At 43.6% G+C, this 19,895-nt stretch overlaps 1 protein-coding gene across 1 annotated transcript; it reads left to right on the forward strand.

Annotated features, from left to right (window-relative positions):
• LOC120049930 (mitogen-activated protein kinase 12-like) lies at positions 1–6,109 on the forward strand. Its single transcript, XM_038996436.1, has 12 exons — positions 1–119; positions 823–952; positions 1,930–1,988; positions 2,086–2,197; positions 2,383–2,412; positions 2,585–2,632; positions 2,958–3,072; positions 3,352–3,423; positions 3,691–3,770; positions 5,069–5,147; positions 5,320–5,493; positions 6,033–6,109. Exons 1-12 carry the CDS (start codon positions 1–3, stop codon positions 6,107–6,109), a joined length of 1,095 nt encoding a protein of 364 aa, XP_038852364.1.
• Positions 6,110–19,895: the final 13,786 nt, after the last annotated feature.

The following is a 19,895-nucleotide window of genomic DNA, read 5'->3' on the forward strand; positions in this document are numbered from 1 at the left end:
ATGTCGGTTCGCACGCGGACAGGATTTTACCGTCAGGAGGTAAACAAAACGGCATGGGAGGTTCCAGAGCGATACCGCGAGCTAAAGCAGGTGGGGACTGGCGCCTATGGGACAGTATGGTGAGTTTTATACGAGTTTAATCATCAAACATGGGTAGGCTACTCTTCGTAAATGTCGAATTTGGAGTTTGGCAATACAAACCAAGCCACAACAAGACGTGACTCGTTCTTAAAATAAGCATCGCGTTTTTTTTAGGAACTGTTCATCTCATTCATTCTTCATGTGGTTATATCAAAATGAAGTTTTGTGCAGTGGCGCGCTGGATTGTGTCCGAATTAAGTCATCAACAAACATCGGTGCTATTTGATGAATAGTGAAGACCTAACTGTTACATTATGCGGTTTATGTTTCATTCCTAAGCATAGCTTAAACGGCAGGGACTTTTGGTTTTGTGAAGTCGGGAAAAGCATAACAAAGAACCCCCATTGTCCTCATTGTTTGTTGGATTTTAGTGAGCAAGAGAAGATTTAGATTTAAGTGCATCGGCCTACAAGGCTACATCTGTTCTGGGTCTTTGCGCAATGTTTCTTGGGATATGCCTACCAAATGTTTCTACTTCAATTCCAGAAATACCCAAGAATGTCATTGTAGTAGGCCTAACCACTCGATTATAAAACATGATATTTGGATGTAAATTATTTTAAAGAAATAATTAATCAAGCATTTAATAAAACATGAGTTGGGTCCTTCTTCAGTAGGCTTCCACCAATGGCCTACATTGCTAAAATGTTTTCTTCCCTGTACCTACATTTCTTGCTGCAGCTCTGCCCAGGACCGCAGGACTGGGGTGAGGGTGGCCATCAAGAAGCTCCACAGACCCTTCCAGTCAAAGCTCTTCGCCAAGAGGGCCTACAGAGAGCTCCGGCTCCTCAAGCACATGAAGCACGAAAATGTGAGGGTCTTTCCTGAAATACGCACCTCATAGTTAATGAACATAAATAGAAAATGTGTCTGTTTCACACCGCTAATTAGGCCTTGTCTTAAATTGAAATGGCGCAACTCTACAGTACTGCATTTAAAACTCACTTTTAACCATAGCAAACTGTTAAAATCTTTATGGCCTAGGCTGCATGCAGAGAGCAGTGACAGTTTCTTTTTTGCACACAGTGAGACAAACACAGCTGTTCCTTATGATTGACAATTAGTCAGAAAGATCACATTGGTAATAGTCACATCACAACCCATAATACTAAACAGAAACACATCATATCAAGATTATAGAGATATTCATTTGAGGCAGGCACAGGTTCTGAGTCTTGATTTGAGAAGTTGAATCAGGCATTCAACTTGGGGCGGCAGGTAGCCTAGTGGTTAGAGTGTTGGGCCAGTAACCGAAAGGTTGCTGGATTCAATCCCCAAGCTGACAAGGTAAAAATCTGTCGTTCTGCCCCTGAACAAGGCAGTTAACCCACTGTTCCCCCGTAGGCTGTCATTGTAAATAATAATTTGTTCTTAACTGACTTGCTTAGTTAAATAAAAATAGATATATTTTTTAAACACGTACACGTTGTAGCTCTCCTGGGCCAGGGTTGTACTTGGTGACCACTGCTTTCAGCGGTCTACTGGGTATACAGGGAGTAGGTAGAGATTAATAAGGGTACACAAGGAAAGTCTGAGAAGGAAGCCAATACATGTTGTGGAAAAATTGCCTCATAGCAACATCTACTTTAGTCAGTGGTTCACACCAGAATGACAGAGACACACCCCGTATCACAATTGTGTGTGTGTGTGTGTGTGTGTAACTTCAAGTGGGAATCATTTCCTGATACTGTAATTGAGATGCATGAATATACAACAAAAATTCTCCAGTTAATCTATAATTGAGCTATTCTATTTATTTTCTGTTATTCTTTGATTGGCTTGGATTAGGTGATTGGACTGCTGGATGTGTTCACTTCCGAGATCTCATTGGACAGGTTTCATGACTTGTAAGTACCTCTTTGTCTAATACCCTTCCTGTTCATATATTGAATGTTTTTATTCATCATAAAGTTGTTTTTCTTCCTTTTCCCCTGTCATTCTCAGTTACCTGGTAATGCCATTCATGGGTACTGATCTGGGGAAACTGATGAAGATGGAGAGATTGTCACAGGACAGGGTGCAATTCCTTGTATATCAAATCCTGAAAGGACTCAAGGTTAGAGTTGCATACTTACATGCACACATTTCTAAGTATATCTTATCTCCAACATTCAAATATGATACAAAGTTAAGGCAGTTTATACAGAAGGTTTAAATGTTTCCCAGAATATACTTTAATACCAACCTCTTTTTCTAATTTTATGACTTTCTCTTTTCATGGTCTTTCGTGTCTCCCCACAGTATATCCACTCTGCAGGGATCATCCACAGGGTGTGTAACCCTTGACCTTTCAACTATGTGCATTGGGGTTGGGGCCCTTGCTCTTTTTCACGCCAACTGCTATTCATGCCATTTTCCATATCATAAGCTCTTTGTGTGTGTGCTTGTGTGTGTTTGCGTCTATCTGGCAGCATGATAATGTAATATTTCTAAATACCAACAGGATCTCAAACCTGGAAATTTGTCTGTCAACGAAGACTGTGAGCTGAAGGTACTACATATACGTATTGCTACCAGACCTGTGATAAGCACTGTGCTCTCCCTGTTCAGTCTCACTCTCTCTCGATTTAACTGAAAATCACTTTATTGCAATGGAGGCTGCTGAGGGGAGGACGGCTCATACTAATGGCTGGAACGGAGCAAATAGAATGGCATCAAACACCTGGAAACCATGGATTTGATACCATTCTACTATTCCGCTCATGCCATTACCACGAGCCCGTCATCCCCAATTAAGGTGCCACCAACCTGTGCTTTATTGTCATGAAAGGGACAATCCAATGTAGCCAAACCAATTCTCTCTCTGTCTGTCTCAGATCCTTGACTTCGGGCTGGCTCGGCAGACGGACACAGAGATGACTGGGTACGTCGTCACTCGCTGGTACAGAGCCCCCGAGGTAATCCTCAATTGGATGCACTATACCCAGACTGGTGAGTCTCTCTCATACACTTATTCGTGGCTGCCTTCTTTGTCCACAAGATGGCAGTACTTTCTAATGTCAAAAACAAAAACATGATTAATCATGCTATTGTATACAGAAACATATCCTAAAGTATGAGGTCCTGGAGATCTATCTCTTTGTACAATTTGTGTACAATATCTTTGTAACTGAACTCACTGGTATGGTAGCAGTTTGGTAGCAACGTGGTACTGAAAGACCATTCAATTCTATGGCAATCCTATGTATGTCTGTCATCCTCTATCATCAGTGGATATCTGGTCGGTGGGCTGCATCATGGCGGAGATGCTGCTGGGGAAGCCGCTGTTTAAAGGAAATGACCGTATCCTTTTTCAGTGTTTACTACTCTGTCTTCACCCCACACACCTACTGCAGAGAGAGCGACACTAGTATTTGTACTTATAATGATCCTGCCAGGCAAGTCAGTGGGTGCATTAGTCATAATGCACCCGCAGCATTATTTGTTATCGACCAGTCAAAGACTAGTTCTGTAAGCTTATTATGGCTAAGCATATATAGTATGAGCAGCATGTGAATGTGACTTCCTGTACCACATGAGCTATGACACTTGACCCCTGGGTGAGCACAGACCTGGACCAACTGAAAGAGATCATGAAGATCACTGGTACACCCACTGCAGACTTTGTTACGAAGCTACAAAGCCAAGATGTAAGTCATGTGGGCACTCACAATACAGTTGAAGTCGGAAGTTTACATACACCTTAGCCAAATGCATTTAAACTCAGTTTTTCACAATTCCTGACATTTAATCCTAGTAAAAAATACCCCGTCTTAGGTTCAGTTGGGATCACCACTTTATTTTAAGAATATGAAATGTCCGAATAATAGTAGAGAGAATTATTTATTTCAGATTTTATTTCTTTCATCACATTTCCAGTGTGTCAAGTTTATATATACTCAATTAGTACTTGGTAGCACACAGTGAGACAAACACAGCTGTTCCTTATGATTGACAATTAGTCAGAAAGATCACATTGGTAATAGTCACATCACAACCCATAATACTAAACAGAAACACATCATATCAAGATTATAGAGATATTCATTTGAGGCAGGCACAGGTTCTGAGTCTTGATTTGAGAAGTTGAATCAGGCATTCAACTTGGGGCGGCAGGTAGCCTAGTGGTTAGAGTGTTTAAATAGTTTATCTTGGGTCAAATGTTTCGGGTAGCCTTCCACAAGCTTCCCACAATAAGTTGGGTGAATTTTGGCTCGTTCCTCCTGGCAGCTGGTGTAACTGAGTCAGGTTTGTAGGACTCCTTGCTAGCACATGCTCTTTCAGTTATGACCACAAATTTTCTATGAGATTGAGGTCAGGGCTTTGTGATGACCACTCCAATACCTTGACTTTGTTGTCCTTAAGCCATTTTGCCACAACTTTGGAAGTATGCTTGGAGTTATTGTCCATTTGGAAGACTCATTTGTGACCAAGCTTTAACTTCCTGACTGATGTCTTGAGATGTTGCTTCAATATATCCACATAATTTTCCATCCTCATGATGCCTCTTTGCTTGACATCATAGATGGCACTGAGTTTGAAGGTAGGCCTTGAAATACATCCACAGGTGCACCTCCAATAGGCTAATTGACATAATTTCAGTCAATCAGACGCTTCTAAAGCCATGACATCATTTTCTGGAATTTTCCAAGCTGTTTAAAGGCACAGTCAACTTAGTGTATGTAAACTTCTAACCCACTGGAATTGTGATACAGTGAAATAATCTGTCTGGAAACAATTGTTGGAAAAAGTACTTGTCATGAACAAAGTAGATGTCCTAACCGATTTGCCAAAACTATAGTTTGTTAACAAGACATTTGTGTATGTAAACTTCCAACTTCAACTGTACATTCAGATAGTACACATTCAAAGCAAACATAGCCTACTGGCGTACATACCAACAGAATACCATATACACTCCCATGTAAATCTGCTCCTCTTCCAACAGGCCAAAAACTACATACGGAGCCTTCCCAAAGTACCAAAGAAAGATTTGCACTTTCTTTTTTCCAAAGCTAGCTCAGACGGTGAGCAGACATTCAATACTATGATGTGAACACGCAGTTAGTTGAATTTGACAGTCTATTACTAAAGGATCAAAAACAGTGGTTTACAAAACAGCAACTGTTTCTAACTATTGTCAGGAGTGTCCTTCTGACCATAACACCACTAAAGACAATGTATACCTCTGTGTGGCAGCGGTGTGTGTGCTGGAGCGCATGCTGTTGCTGGACCCTGAGAGGCGTGTGAGTGCGTCGGAGGCACTGGCCATGCCATTTTTCAGCGAGTTCAGAGAACCAGAGGAGGAGACTGAGGCCCAGTCCTACGATCACTCCATGGACAACACAGACCTGCCCCTGGAACAGTGGAAACGTGAGAGATGGATGGATGGAGGAAGGGAAGCTGAAGAAAGAGATGGAGAGCACAGGGAGGGAGGAGGAAGAGATGGGGGAGAGAGAGAGATGTAGGGGGAGCTGGGGAGCAGGAAGGGAGAGAGAGATACGGGCAGAGATGGAGGATGGGGTGGCAAGTAGCCTAGAGGTTAAGACCGTTGGGCATATAACTGAAAGGTTGCTGGTTCGAATCCCCAAGCTGGCGAGTTAGAAAATTATGCAATTCTGCCCTTGTGCAAGGCAACAACTGCTCCCTGGGCGACAATGACATGGAAGTCGATTAAATGGGGAAGATGCATTTCGGTTGAATGCATTCAGTTGTGCAACTGACTAGGTGTCCCTTTCCCTAGGAAGAGAGTTTAAGGAAAAACATTCCTTTGCTCATTCCACACGAGAAAGATGATGAGGGAGATGGATGTGTGAAAACACATTCAGCTAGAGAGAAAGAAAGAGGAAGAAAAAGCTATAGAGTCTACAGAGTAACTAATTAGTCATTTCTTGTGATAATATCTCCTACAGGTCACACATTCACAGAGATTCTGTCCTTCAGGCCTGCAGCAACAGAGACCAAGGACCCCAAAGAGACATCACTCTGAGAGTACACCCATACCTGTCAATGATTATTGTAAGGCGTTGTTGTATTGTACAGATGTAATGCGAATGCAATGTACAGAATGTAGTTTATTGATTATAAATAGATTTTCTGCCAAATAAACATTTTCAAAGATATTGTCAATCTTGTGTAATTGTGGAACTACTGTAACAGCCAACCAATGAGCCCCTGGGAAAGAAATTCTTACTTGCTTCCCCGTAAACCATGACTGTAAACAGAGTTTAGAGGGATAGTTCATCAAAATGTCATCAAATGTTCATCATAAACAAAAACCCTTTCTTGTGAGATGTTGCAAACTATCCTGAACAAAAATATAAACACAACATGTAAAGTTTTGGTCCCATGTTTCATGAGCTGAAATAAAAGATCCCAGAAATGTTCCATACGCACAAAAAAATATCTCTCAAATGGTGTGCGCACATTTGTTTACATCCCTGTTAGTGAACATTTCTCCTTCGCCAAGATAATCCATCCCCCTGACAGTTGTGGCATATCAAGAAGATGATTTTTTTATCCATTATTTTACCAGGTAAGTTGACTGAGAACACATTCTCATTTACAGCAACAACCTGGGGAATTGTTACAGGGGAGAGGAGGGGGATGAATGAGCCAGTTGTAAACTGGGGATTATTAAGTGACCGTGATGGTTTGAGGGCCAGATTGGGAATTTAGCCAGGACACTGGGGTTAACACTCCTACGATAAGTGCCATGTGATCTTTAATGACCTCAGAGAGTCAGGACACCTGTTTAACGTCCCATCCGAAAGACAGCACCCTACACAGGGCAGTGCCCTGGGATATTATTTAGACCAGAGGAAAGAGTGCCTCCTACTGGCCCTCCAACACCACTTCCAGCAGCATCTGGTCTCCCATCCAGGGACTGACCATGACCAACCCTACTTAGCTTCAGAAGCAAGCAAGCAGTTATATGCAGGGTGGTATGCTGCTGGCTATAAATGATGAAACAGCATGATCATTACACAAATGCACCTTGTGCTTAGGACAATAAAAGGCCACTCTAAAATGTGCAGTTTTGTCACACAACACAATGCCACAGATGTCTCAAGTTTTGAGGGAGAGTGCAATTGGCATGCTGACTGCAGGAATGTCTACCATAGCTGTTGCCAGATAATTTTATGTTAATTTCTCTACCATAAGCCACCTCCAACATCGTTTTAGAGAATTTAGCAGTACGTCCAACCGGCCTCACAACCGCAGACCACATGTAACCACGTCAGCCCAGGAACTCCACATCCGGCTTCTTCACCTGCCAGATAGTCTGAGACCAGCCACCCAGACAGCTGATGAAACTGAGGAGTATTTATGTCTGTAATAAAGCCCTTTTGTGCGGAAAAAACAATTCTGATTCGCTTCGCCCCCGCCCAATGATGTGAAATCCATAGATTAGGGCCTAATGGATTTATTTCAATTGACTGATTTCCTTATATGAATTGTAACTCAGTAAAACTGTTGAAATTGTTGCATGTTGTGTTTATATGTTTTTTCAGTATAACATAAATTGACTGCAATATTTTTAGACTGCAATACACCTGCTCAAACCCGGAGATTACCCACGAATGTGGCCTAAGCACCAGCAAGGACAGAGATCTTGTCTGTCTATAAATGGAGCATCAACCTTGCTGATTTTAGTTTGGGCCCCTCACAAGCCTCTGAGAAGCCATAAAGAGAGTCAACGTCTTTATCCTGCTTCTTGCTGGTGTGTTGGTCAACGGAAAAGGTATGCTTTATGTCATGTGTGAGGTTGAGGATTAAAGCCTGAGCATATGTGTAGCAGAGTAACTCAAAATGTGGACTTAATATTTTAATCAAAAAGCAATGTGTGTGGTCAGAAATCTTTAAAAAAGGAGGTGCTGATTACTACAGTAATCAATTCAGTTTTTATTGTGCCCTTGTTTGTGTGTTGTAGACCTCCGCTGGCAGAACAGCTAATTGCCCCTCAGGACAATCCATCTCTCGCATAGTGAGGTGATTCCTTGCATTCCTTACAACCAATCTTTTGCAAAACCTCATCTTTTACATCTGAATTCTGCACTGACTCACAAGCACATATTTCCAAATCAAAGTGTGTTTTTTACTGCTGCAGTGCAGAGTTAACCCTCACCCTCATTTTCTGTTTTGGCTATGCACAATATGGACGGAGTAGCTTCAAGATGTTGCTACTGGTTCGCTCCACCAATTCGGTGCCTTTTGCGAAGTGTAACTTGGTCAAAATAAACATTTGATTTCACTTCATTTGTACATACTGTCATGAAGAGCACATGTTCAACTTTGTAAAAAGCAAGTTTCCCCATCCCAAGAGGTTCAATTTTAAAAAATGACTAAAGTCAGGGCCTGTTAAGTGCCAAATAAAGTAACAGGGCTGATCATTTCTTCTTAAATCAGCCATAAATCCCCTTGTGACAGGGGGAATGGAAGCTTTTTGTTTGCAACAGGGAGTGGCATTTGAATGCAGGCTTCACAAAAAAATATGAATTGTTAAAACATTCCAGCCTGTCTATCTTTAGGTAACAGGGTTGACGTGTTCTGCTCGACCCAATCAGTTTTCCACCACAAAACACCAGAAAAGGACCAAAAAGAGTAGAACCAGCTCACCTGCTGTCACTCCATGATTTGACTATTAGATGTTCAATGTTTCTTTTGAAAAATAAAAGTTCAGTTCATGTAACAGGGTTGACCTTAAAATGAGGCACAGATGTAAATGAATCACTAATCACATGAAATAAATAATAATCTTCAGGAAATGACTTTGTCAAATCAAACAAAAATAACTAGGGCTTTACAATGATGGTGACACTTGGAGACATTTGGGGATTAAATGGTATGAAATGACACAGAAGTGACACAGGGTTGACGGAGGAACTGTTTTTGTGGAACAACCCTACCGTAATGTGAATTGCAAGGTCAATACAAAAAATCTATCATAATTCAAACCTAATTTTTACCATTGTACAGAGATGGAAGTTCACCTGCTGTGGAGCCAGCAACTTCTGTACTGACATCTGCCAGTGGACCAACTACGTAAACTGCTTTGATGAGGCCTTCACTTTTAATGTCCCACCAAATTCCTACCTCATTGCAGTTGAAAGCTTCCATGAAAACAAGCATGAGTGAGTACGATTATTCATTGGTATTGTATGTTAATGTAGCAGATTCCAAGTATATCAGCAGAGGATGAATTGATAACAAAACTAACAAGAACAGAATGTCAGTTTGTCTTGTGTACTTTCAGAGATCTTCACTGGAAATACCAATACTGGACCGAAAGATCATGCTGAATCTATAACTGATTCTACCTACAATCAGATTATTTTATCCATTGTTGCCTTTTGATAATCTTGAAAGAAATTCATGATTAAAGATACTTGCATCAAATTATTGTGTTTCATTTCACTGCACTGACATTTAAATGACTGATTATGCTTGTTTCTGGTCAAGATATAAACTCTATACAGTACTGTAATGGACGGCAAATGGTCAGACAATAATTACTAAAACATTGGGTCACACTTTGTTTGGATAGTCCCCTATAGAGGATCTATAGCGGCTCAAACCATCAACAGACTATCAACTGCAACTCTGTTGATATGCAACAGCTTGCTATGGTTAGGTTTAGGGTTAGAGTTAGTGTTGGGGTTACAAGGGAAGTTCAGTATTTTACAACTTCATTTTAGATGGTTCCTGCCCCTGAAAGTTAAAAATTCCATAGAGAAATTAACTGAATTATTTGGTTTGATGTTACTTAAAGTAAAACACAAAACAAGTGCAACAAATCAGACACAACTAAATGAAACGGTGGCAGCTAGTAGGCCGGCGACGACGACCACCGAGCGCCGCCCGAACGGGAAAAGGCACCATCTTCGGCGGGATTCGTGACAGTACCACCCCCCCCCCCCCCCCTGACGCACGGCTCCCGCAGCGCGCCGACCCCGGCCTCGAGGGCGACCCGGAGGGCGAGGAGCAGGGCGATCCGGGTGGAGGCGGTGAAAGTCCCTCAAGAGGGAAGGATCCAAAATGTCCCCCACCGGTACCCAGCACCTCTCCTCCGGACCGTACCCCTCCCAGTCCACGAGGTACTGCAGGCCCCTCACCCGGCGTCTCGAGTCCAGAATAGCTCGTACCGTGTACGCCGGGGACCCCTCGACCTCCGGCACCTCACCCTCTTGAAGGGGACCAGCTACCACCGGCCTGAGGAGAGACACATGAAACGAGGGGTTAATACGATAGTAAGAGGGAAGTTGCAATCTATAACACACCTCGTTTATCCTCCTCAGGACTTTAAATGGCCCCACACACTGCGGCCCCAGCTTCCGGCAGGGCAGGCAGAGAGGTAGGTTTCGGACCGAGAGCCAGACCCTGTCCCCTGGTGCGAACACAGGGGCCTCACTGCGGTGGCGGTCAGCGCTCTTCTTCTGCCGTCCACTGGCCTGCTGAAGAGAGTCCTGGACTGCTCGCCAGGTCTCCCTAGAGCGCTGTACCCACTCCTCCACCGCAGGAGCTTCGGTCTGACTCTGATGCCACGGAGCCAGGACCGGCTGGTAGCCCAGCACGCATTGAAATGGCGATATGTTCGTGGAGGAGTGACGGAGTGAGTTCTGCGCCAACTCCGCCCATGGGACGTACCTCGCCCATTCTCCTGGCCGGTCCTGGCAATACGACCTCAGAAACCTACCCACCTCCTGGTTTACTCTTTCCACCTGCCCATTACTCTCGGGTGATAACCAGAGGTCAGGCTGACCGAGACCCCTAGACGCTCCATAAACGCCCTCCAAACACGGGACGTGAACTGGGGACCTCGATCAGATACGATATCCTCCGGCACCCCGTAGTGCCGGAAGACGTGGGTAAATAGAGCCTCCGCAGTCTGTAGGGCCGTAGGGAGACCAGGCAATGGGAGGAGACGGCAGGACTTAGAGAACCGATCCACAACGACCAGAATGGTAGTGTTCCCCTGAGATGGGGGAAGATCAGTAAGAAAGTCCACCGATAGATGAGACCAGGGCCGTTGTGGAACCGGGAGGGGCTGTAACTTCCCTCTGCGCGCACACCGAACAGGAGGAGATATAAAGCCTCACGTCCCTAGCTAAGGTGGGCCACCAGTATTTACCCCTAAGACCACGCACCGTCCTCGCAATCCCCGGATGACCTGAAGAAGGTAGTGTGTGAGCCCACCGAATCAATTGATCACGGACACCAAGCGGCACGTACCTGAGGCTGGTCGGACACTGTGAGGGCGCAGGTTCCAACCGCAACGCCCGCTCGATGTCCGCGTCCACCTCCCATACCACCGGAGCCACCAGCCTAGAAGCTGGAAGGATAGATCCATATCCTGTCCGCGATCCATAAAACTCCCAGCTGCGCCTGAATCGACTAGCGCCTTATGCTGGAGAGAGGGAAAAAACGCAGGTAAGAAAATAAACAAAAACATGTGAACAACAGGGAGCTCTGGGTGAGTTTGGTGCCTACTCACCTGGGGTGGCCGAGAAGTGTTCCGCCTGCCATCTCGACTCCCTGACTGACTCCTCCAGCACCGGTCCGAAGTGTGTCCTCTCCGGCCGCAGTAGGTGCAGGAGGAGCCTCCTCCACCGGTCCCCCTAGATGCAGCTCCTCCCAACTCCATCGGAGTTGGAGCGGGAGGGCTGGGAGGTGGAACTGACAGGACCCCCTCTGAACGCCCGGGGGCAGCTAGCAGGTTGTCCAGTCGGATCGACATGTCTATAAGCTCGTCGAGGGAGAGTGTAGTGTCCCGACAAGCTAGATCCCGGCGGACGTCCTCCCGAAGGCTGCATCGGTAGTGGTCCATCAGGGCCCTGTCATTCCACCCCGCACCAGCAGCCAAGGTCCGGAACTCCAAGGCGAAGTCCTGCGCGCTCCTCGTCTCCTGTTTGAGGTGGAACAGTCGCTCACCCACCGCTCGGCCCTCCTGAGGGTGGTCAAATACGGCCCGAAAACGGCGGGTGAACTCTGGGTAGTGGTCCCGAGCCGAGTCTGGGCCGTTCCATACAGCGTTGGCCCATTCCAGGGCTCTACCCGTCAAACAGGAGATGAGGAGGCTAACACTCTCCTCACCCGAGGGAGTCGGATGAACGGTAGCCAGGTAGAGCTCCAGCTGGAGCAAAAACCCCTGGCACCCAGCCGCCGCTCCATCGTACTCCCTCGGGGGCGCGAGACGCAACGCGCCGGAACCAGACGATGACGTGGGAGGAGTGGGTTGCGTCGTCTGTGGGGGAGCTGGGGTAGATGTCAGGAGACCACTCCTCTCCCATCGCTCCATCCTCTCCATCATCAGGTCCATCGCCGAACCGATCCGATGGAGGACGGCTGTGTGATGGAGGACACGCTCCTCCATCGATGGAAGAGGGGTGGTCGCTGCTCCTGCTGACTCCTGCGGGCTTCTGTCAGGATTCCAAAAGTGGTGAGTGAAGGAGTCAGGCGCAGAGAGCAGGGTAGTTCAAAAGTGGATTTAATATTCCAAAAATACCAGAGAGACGGTCACGCCACACACACAAGGGCGCGTAAAGTCCCAGTCCAAACAAACAGGACTAAACAAAAATAGGAACAGACACCACAAGAATGAACGAAACACCACAAACAGAAAAACAAGCCAAGATTTTATTTCTTTCATCACATTCCCAGTGGGTCAGAAGTTTACATACACTCAATTAGTATTTGGTAGCATTGCCTTTAAATTGTTTAACTTGGGTCAAACGTTTCGGGTAGCCTTCCACAAGCTTCCCGCAATATGTTGGGTGAATTTTGTGCCCATTCCTCCTGACAGAGCTGGTGTAACTGAGTCAGGATTTCTAGGCCTCCTTGCTCGCACACGCTTTTTCAGTTTTGCCCACAAATTTTCTACAGGATTGAGGTCAGGGCTTTGTGATGCCCACTCCAATACCTTGACTTTATTGTCCTTAAGCCATTTTGCCACGACTTTGGAAGTATGCTTGGGGTCATTGTCCAGTTGGAAGACCCATTTGCGACCAAGCTTTAACTTCCTGACTGATGTCTTGAGATGTTACTTCAATATATCCACATAATTTTCTTTCCTCGTGATGCCATCTATTTTGTGAAGTGCACCAGTCCCTCCTGCAGCAAAGCACCCTCACAACATGATGCTGTGCTTCACGGTTGGGATGGTGTTCTTCAGCTTGCAAGCTTCCTCCTTTTCCCTCCAAACATAACGATGGTCATTATGGCCAAACAGTTCTATTTTTGTTTCATCAGACCAGAGGACATTTCTCCAAAAAGTACGATCTTTGTCCCCATGTGCAGTTGCAAACCGTAGTCTGGCTTTTTTGGGATGTTTTGGAGCAGTGGCTTCTTCCTTGCTGAGCGGCCTTTCAGGTTATGTTGATATAGGACTCTTTTTACTGTTGATATAGATACTTTTGTACCTGTTTCCTCCAGCATCTTCACAAGGTCCTTTGCTGTTGTTTTGGGATTGATTTGCACTTTTCGCACCAAAGTACGTTCATATCTAGAAGACAGAACGCATCTCCTCCTGAGTGGTATGACAGCTGCGTGGTCCCATGGTGTTTATACTTGCGTACTATTGTTTGTACAGATGAACGTGGTACCTTCAGGCGTTTGGAAATTGCTCCCAAGGATGAACCAGACATGTGGAGGTCTACAATTTTCTTTCTGAGGTCTTGGCTGATTTCTTTTGTTTTTCCCATGATGTCAAGCAAAGAGGCACTGAGTTTGAAGGTAGGCCTTGAAATACATCCACAGTTACACCTCCAATTGACTCAAATTATGTCAATTAGCCTATCAGAATCTTCTAAAGCCACAACATCATTTTCTGGAACTTTTCCAAGCTGTTTAATAAAGGCACAGTCAAGTTAGTGCATGTGAACTTCTGACCGACTGGAATTGTGGTACAGTGAACTTTAAGTGAAATAATCTTTCTGTAAACAATTGTTGGAAAAGTTACTTGTGTCATGCACAAAGTAGATGTCCTAACCGACTTGGCAAAACTATAGTTTGTTCACAAGAAATTTGTGGAGTGGTTGAAAAACGAGTTTTAATGACTCCAACCTACGTGTATGTAAACTTCCGACTTCAACTGTATTATCTTACATTAAGTGCTATTTGAATATGCAGATCATTTAGAATGCACCCTGAAATATTGTTCTATTGTTTTTGAGATGACAGAAAACATTAAATTTCATTGTTCATATTTTCAATTGACAATAAAATACTGTATTTTACTGCACTGGGTAGATTATTTTATCATTGTACATTTAATGTTTATTACAGTCATGTAGAATGGCTTAAACTTCAGAAAGTTTCCATGGACAGAATCAACAACAAAAAAGTGTGCCACTTTGTGTGGTAAATTACTGGCTTGATAAGATGGCTCATGTAATGTTTATTATGCAACAGATGCTACTTTGCATTCTTCAAAATGTTGCCACGGGTATGTAGCTATGCCTTCTTGCCTTTTACCAGAGATATCTGATCTGTCAGATGATTGGGTAAGTAGATTTAATCACATATGTGATTATTACCTAATGTAAGGGTAGAAAATATCATCACAACATTCCCTGCAGAGGGCCAAACATAGAGAATCCCTTTATCAGACATCTCTCTGCTTCTCATCCTTATGACAGATAAGAGCAGTCATCTCGATCCATTTACTGTAGCGTATGGATAACACTCCCAATGGTTATGTTCCCATGTCTATACTAGCAGACCACTTAGAATGAACAAATTAATTTGACATGCATTCTAAGTAGTGTGATGGTGTGAATTTTGGAACAGAGCTCTGGTGCCAACAAATTGGTCTTTCCCAGCAGGATATAGAGTTGCAGGGTGGGATAATGACTGATGCACCGTTTATGTCCTTCCCAATCTATGTAGTTAATAAGGTTAAAGGGGTGACTGGTAGGAAATGTGTGTTTCATGTGTTATGGAAAACATTATTTTGCCCCAAGTGTAACTGTTGTGCTGAAGAGATGCTTAATCAGTATCAGCCATACCTTTTGTTTTATAGTGATGTTTGCTGACTTATACCATCTGATATTGTTTTGTTTCAGTTACCACAGTAACCACCACGAGGACAGGAGGTGGGCCTCTTCTTTTTCAGTATTTAGAATAATCACATTCAGATTCAGGCATTTAGTGTATTTCTTAGGAACACAAATTTCAATTTGAGCAAGGCTGAGGAACAATTTACATTGTAATAAGTCAGATGAGGCCTAAGAAACATTACCTTCTTTACTCATTTTCACTATTATCCTCAGTTACAAATGTCTGAGAATCCTGATCAACTACCAACAAGATCAGTGCCCTCATGTTACTGTAAAGACAGATTTAGCCACTCTCCAGTACTTAACTGCCAAAATAAATGTTGAATGAAGGGAGAAAGTAGTAAATTAACCAACATTAATATGGATTTATTTTCTGTCCCTTTTCAGATGGAGGTTTTACTGCTGTGCTGTCCTTTGGATTTGTACCTTTGACTTCCATGTTACACCCTGGGTCAACTGAAGTACACTACTGGGTTGAGGCATTCACCTACAAAGCCACCGGTGCCAAGTGTCACGTTGCATAAGGATGGGAGACAGGCGCAGGAATATGTTATAGGGTTTTTTAATTCTCGACCCAAAACAAAGAGAGGTGTAAACCTCTAATATAATTCACGGGATGAAACCTGAGTGGCGCAGTGGTCTAAGGCACTGCATCTCAGTGCAAGAGGTGTCACAGCAGTCCCTTCTTGAAATTCAGGCTGCATCACATCTGGCTGTGATTGGGAGTCCCATAGGGTGGCGCACAATTGGCCCAGCGTCGTCTGGGTTTGGCCGGTGTAGGCCATCATTGTAAATAAGAATTTGTTCTTAACTGACTTGCCTAGTTAAATAAAGGTTAAAAAAATACCAAGTGCACAAAAATATACGTAGCACCAAAAACGGAATAAAACAGAGCACAGGTACTCACAAGACCAATGGACATAGGACAATGATCGACAAGGAAAATGGGTAACAGAGGGCACATACAGTGGGGCAAAAAAGTATTTAGTCAGCTACCAATTGTGCAAGTTCTCCCACTTAAAAAGATGAGAGAGGCCTGTAATTTTCATCATAGGTACACTTCAACTATGACAGACAAAATGAGAAAAAAAAATCCAGAAAATCACATTGTAGGATTTTTTATTTATTTATTTGCAAATTCTGGTGGAAAATAAGTATTTGGTCACCTACAAACAAGCAAGATTTCTGGCTCTCACAGACCTGTAACTTCTTCTTTAAGAGGCTCCTCTGTCCTCCACTCGTTACCTGTATATATGGCACCTGTTTGAACTTGTTATCAGTATAAAAGACACCTGTCCACAACCTCAAACAGTCACACTCCAAACTCCACTATGGCCAAGACCAAAGAGCTGTCAAAGGACATCAGAAACAAAATTGTAGACCTGCACCAGGCTGGGAAGACTGAATCTGCAATAGGTAAGCAGCTTGGTTTGAAGAAATCAACTGTGGGAGCAATTATTAGGAAATGGGAGACATACAAGACCTCTGATAATCTCCCTCGATCTGGGGCTCCACGCAAGATCTCACCCCGTGGGGTCAAAATGATCACAAGAACGGTGAGCAAAAATCCCAGAACCACACGGGGGGACCTAGTGAATGACCTGCAGAGAGCTGGGACCAAAGTAACAAAGCCTACCATCAGTAACTACGCCGCCAGGGACTCAAATCCTGCAGTGCCAGACGTGTCCCCCTGCTTAAGCCAGTACATGTCCAGGCCCGTCTGAAGTTTGCTAGAGAGCATTTGGATGATCCAGAAGAAGATTGGGAGAATGTCATATGGTCAGATGAAACCAAAATAGAACTTTTTGGTAAAAACTCAACTCGTCGTGTTTGGAGGACAAAGAATGCTGAGTTGCATCCAAAGAACACCATACCTACTGTGAAGCATGGGGGTGGAAACATGCTTTGGGGCTGTTTTTCTGCAAAGGGACCAGGACGACTGATCCGTGTAAAGGAAAGAATGAATGGGGCCATGTATCGTGAGATTTTGAGTGAAAACCTCCTTCCATCAGCAAGGGCATTGAAGATGAAACGTGGCTGGGTCTTTCAGCATGACAATGATCCCAAACACACTGCCTGGGCAACGAAGGAGTGGCTTCGTAAGAAGCATTTCAAGGTCCTGGAGTGGCCTAGCCAGTCTCCAGATCTCAACCCCATAGAAAATCTTTGGAGGGAGTTGAAAGTCCGTGTTGCCCAGCAACAGCCCCAAAACATCACTGCTCTAGAGGAGATCTGCATGGAGGAATGGGCCAAAATACCAGCAACAGTGTGTGAAAACATTGTGAAGACTTACAGAAAACGTTTGACCTCTGTCATTGCCAACAAAGGGTATATAACAAAGTATTGAGATAAACTTTTGTTATTGACCAAATACTTATTTTCCACCATAATTTGCAAATTAATTAATTAAAAATCCTACAATGTGATTTTCTGGATTTTTTTTTCTCATTTTGTCTGTCATAGTTGAAGTGTACCTATGATGAAAATTACAGGCCTCTCTCATATTTTTAAGTGGGAGAACTTGCACAATTGGTGGCTGACTAAATACTTTTTTGCCCCACTGTATATGCACATACTAATCAGGGGGAATGGAAACCAGGTGTGCGTAATGAGACAAGACAGCCCGGGGTTGGTGGTGATGATCCAGTTCAGTGACACCTAGAAGGCCAGTGACGTAGACCTCCGGAGCTGGTGAACGGAATGAGCAGTAGTACCGGGGGAATCCGTGACACCAACGGTCACATTATTCCACATTTTGTTGTGTTACAGACTGAATTCAAAATGTATTAATATTTTTTTTTTCTCACCAAACAACACACAATATCCCATAGTGGAATTATGTTTAAAAAAAAAAAAAAATCTATAAAAAAGGAAAAACAGAAATATCTCATTTACATAAGTATTCACATCCCTTAGTAGATTTGAATATACCCTTGAATATACCCTTGATTGCATTTTGGATGGTGTATCAATACACCCAGTCACTACAAAGATACAGGCGTCCTTCCTAACCTAGTTGCCGGAGAGGAAGGAAACCGCTCAGGGATTTCACCATGAGCCCAATGGTGACTTTAAAACAGTTATAGAGTTTAGTGGTTGTGATAGGAGAAAACTAAGGATGGATCAACAACATTATAGTCACTCCACAAAACTAACCTAATTGACAGAGTGAAAAGAAGGAAGCCTGTCCAGAATACAAATATTCCAAAACTGCAATAAATGTGACAAAGCAATTAACTTTTGGTCCTGAATACAAAGTGTTATGGTTGGGGCAAATCCAATACATTTACAGAGTACCACTGGTGGCTGCATCATGTTATAGGTATGCTTGTAATCGTTACGGACTGGGGAGTTTTTCAGGATAAATTAGAAAAGAAATTGACCCAAGCACAGGCAAAATCCGAGAGGAAAATCATAGTGGTTCAGTCTGCTTCCTAAAGCTAAAGTAAAAGTCTGTTTCATACACAACATTTTGAGGTCAAATGTAATTACATTAAAAGAACAAAAGGTATGACATCATTGCACTCTATTTGACTTTCGATAAGAGATTCTGGTAAAAGCCATGCCCTGAAACCAAGTTCTCGACACTTCTATATTTGTCATACACGCATGTACTAATCTGAATGAATTGACTTCAGCTCCCAAGGACCAGGGAAGGAGAGTTGGAGACCACTTATTTTATACCTCAGTACACTGCCCTCTACATGTTAGTTCACAGTAAAAGCTGTCAGTTCTGTTGTGTATTTAATGGTCACTACAGAAATAATGTGTTTCAAATGGGCAGGTTTAAATGGGCAGGGCAGGTTTGCTCCCAGTCTGTTCTCTCTGATAAGATGTGTTTGTTTACCTTCTCACTCTACCACTTGACTCTGTAACAGTCCCATATTTCCTGGTGTCCATTCAATTCACTCCATCGCTGCGAGACAATGAAGGATACACACACCCTGCTCAATCTGCTTCTGCTGCTAGTGTACCTAGCAGGTAATATGATTTAAAATATATATAACAACATTGTTTTATGATAATATTTTGCGAACACTTATTTTTGAGGATACAAAAGTCGGTTTGATATCAGTCAGTAGGTCTGGACACTTCCTGTTAAGCTTTGTAACTATATATACCTTCAATGTCTACAGAGGTCCAGCTTTTGTTTGGGTGAAAATAGTGAAAAACATTATAATGTGTTGATGATAGACTGTGGCTGTTCCTATGAACTTCCAGGATCAACTTGGACCACTGATGGAGGGAGTGGCAGTACCAGTAAGTAAACCACATCACATAATAGCCAAGCCAAATTATTACAGGATGGAACACATTGCTGCATTGATGGGAATGTTGGGTACTTTGAATAATGACTGTGATAGTAGGGTAGTACTATAACCTATCAGCTAACTACAGAAGTGAAGGCCTTTTGTTGGATTATCGTTGAAGTAATTTATAACTGTTACAAGAATACATTTACACCCTGTATCAAATAAATCCTTCATTCTAAAACCGGTAGGCCTACATTGCCTGATTGTGCACTGTAATTTTCAGATGGTCCCTTGGAACTAACCATTGTGGGACCTGACTTTGTTAAAGTGGGCGTGCCACGCAGCTTTGACTGTGCCGCCCAGTGCTCTCCCTCCTGCAGCTACAGAATGAGTATCTACGGGCAGATTTGGCAGGGCAACAAGCTGTTGTTCACAGCTCGCCAATGGGAGGAGTCCCTAAACCTTA

The sequence above is a fragment of the Salvelinus namaycush genome, chromosome 6 (assembly GCF_016432855.1).
Source record: "Salvelinus namaycush isolate Seneca chromosome 6, SaNama_1.0, whole genome shotgun sequence".
In the NCBI taxonomy this organism is placed as follows: Eukaryota; Metazoa; Chordata; class Actinopteri; order Salmoniformes; family Salmonidae; genus Salvelinus; species Salvelinus namaycush.

What these genes read in the sequence shown, in the direction of transcription:
- LOC120049930 (XM_038996436.1), top strand. Translation starts at nt 1, where the DNA reads ATGTCGGTTCGCACGCGGACAGGATTTTACCGTCAGGAGGTAAACAAA. An exon ending in AGCACATGAAGCACGAAAAT is followed by an intron (nt 953 to 1,929) that starts GTGAGGGTCTTT and finishes GGCTTGGATTAG; the next exon opens with GTGATTGGACTGCTGGATGT. An exon ending in GATGCACTATACCCAGACTG is followed by an intron (nt 3,073 to 3,351) that starts GTGAGTCTCTCT and finishes CTCTATCATCAG; the next exon opens with TGGATATCTGGTCGGTGGGC.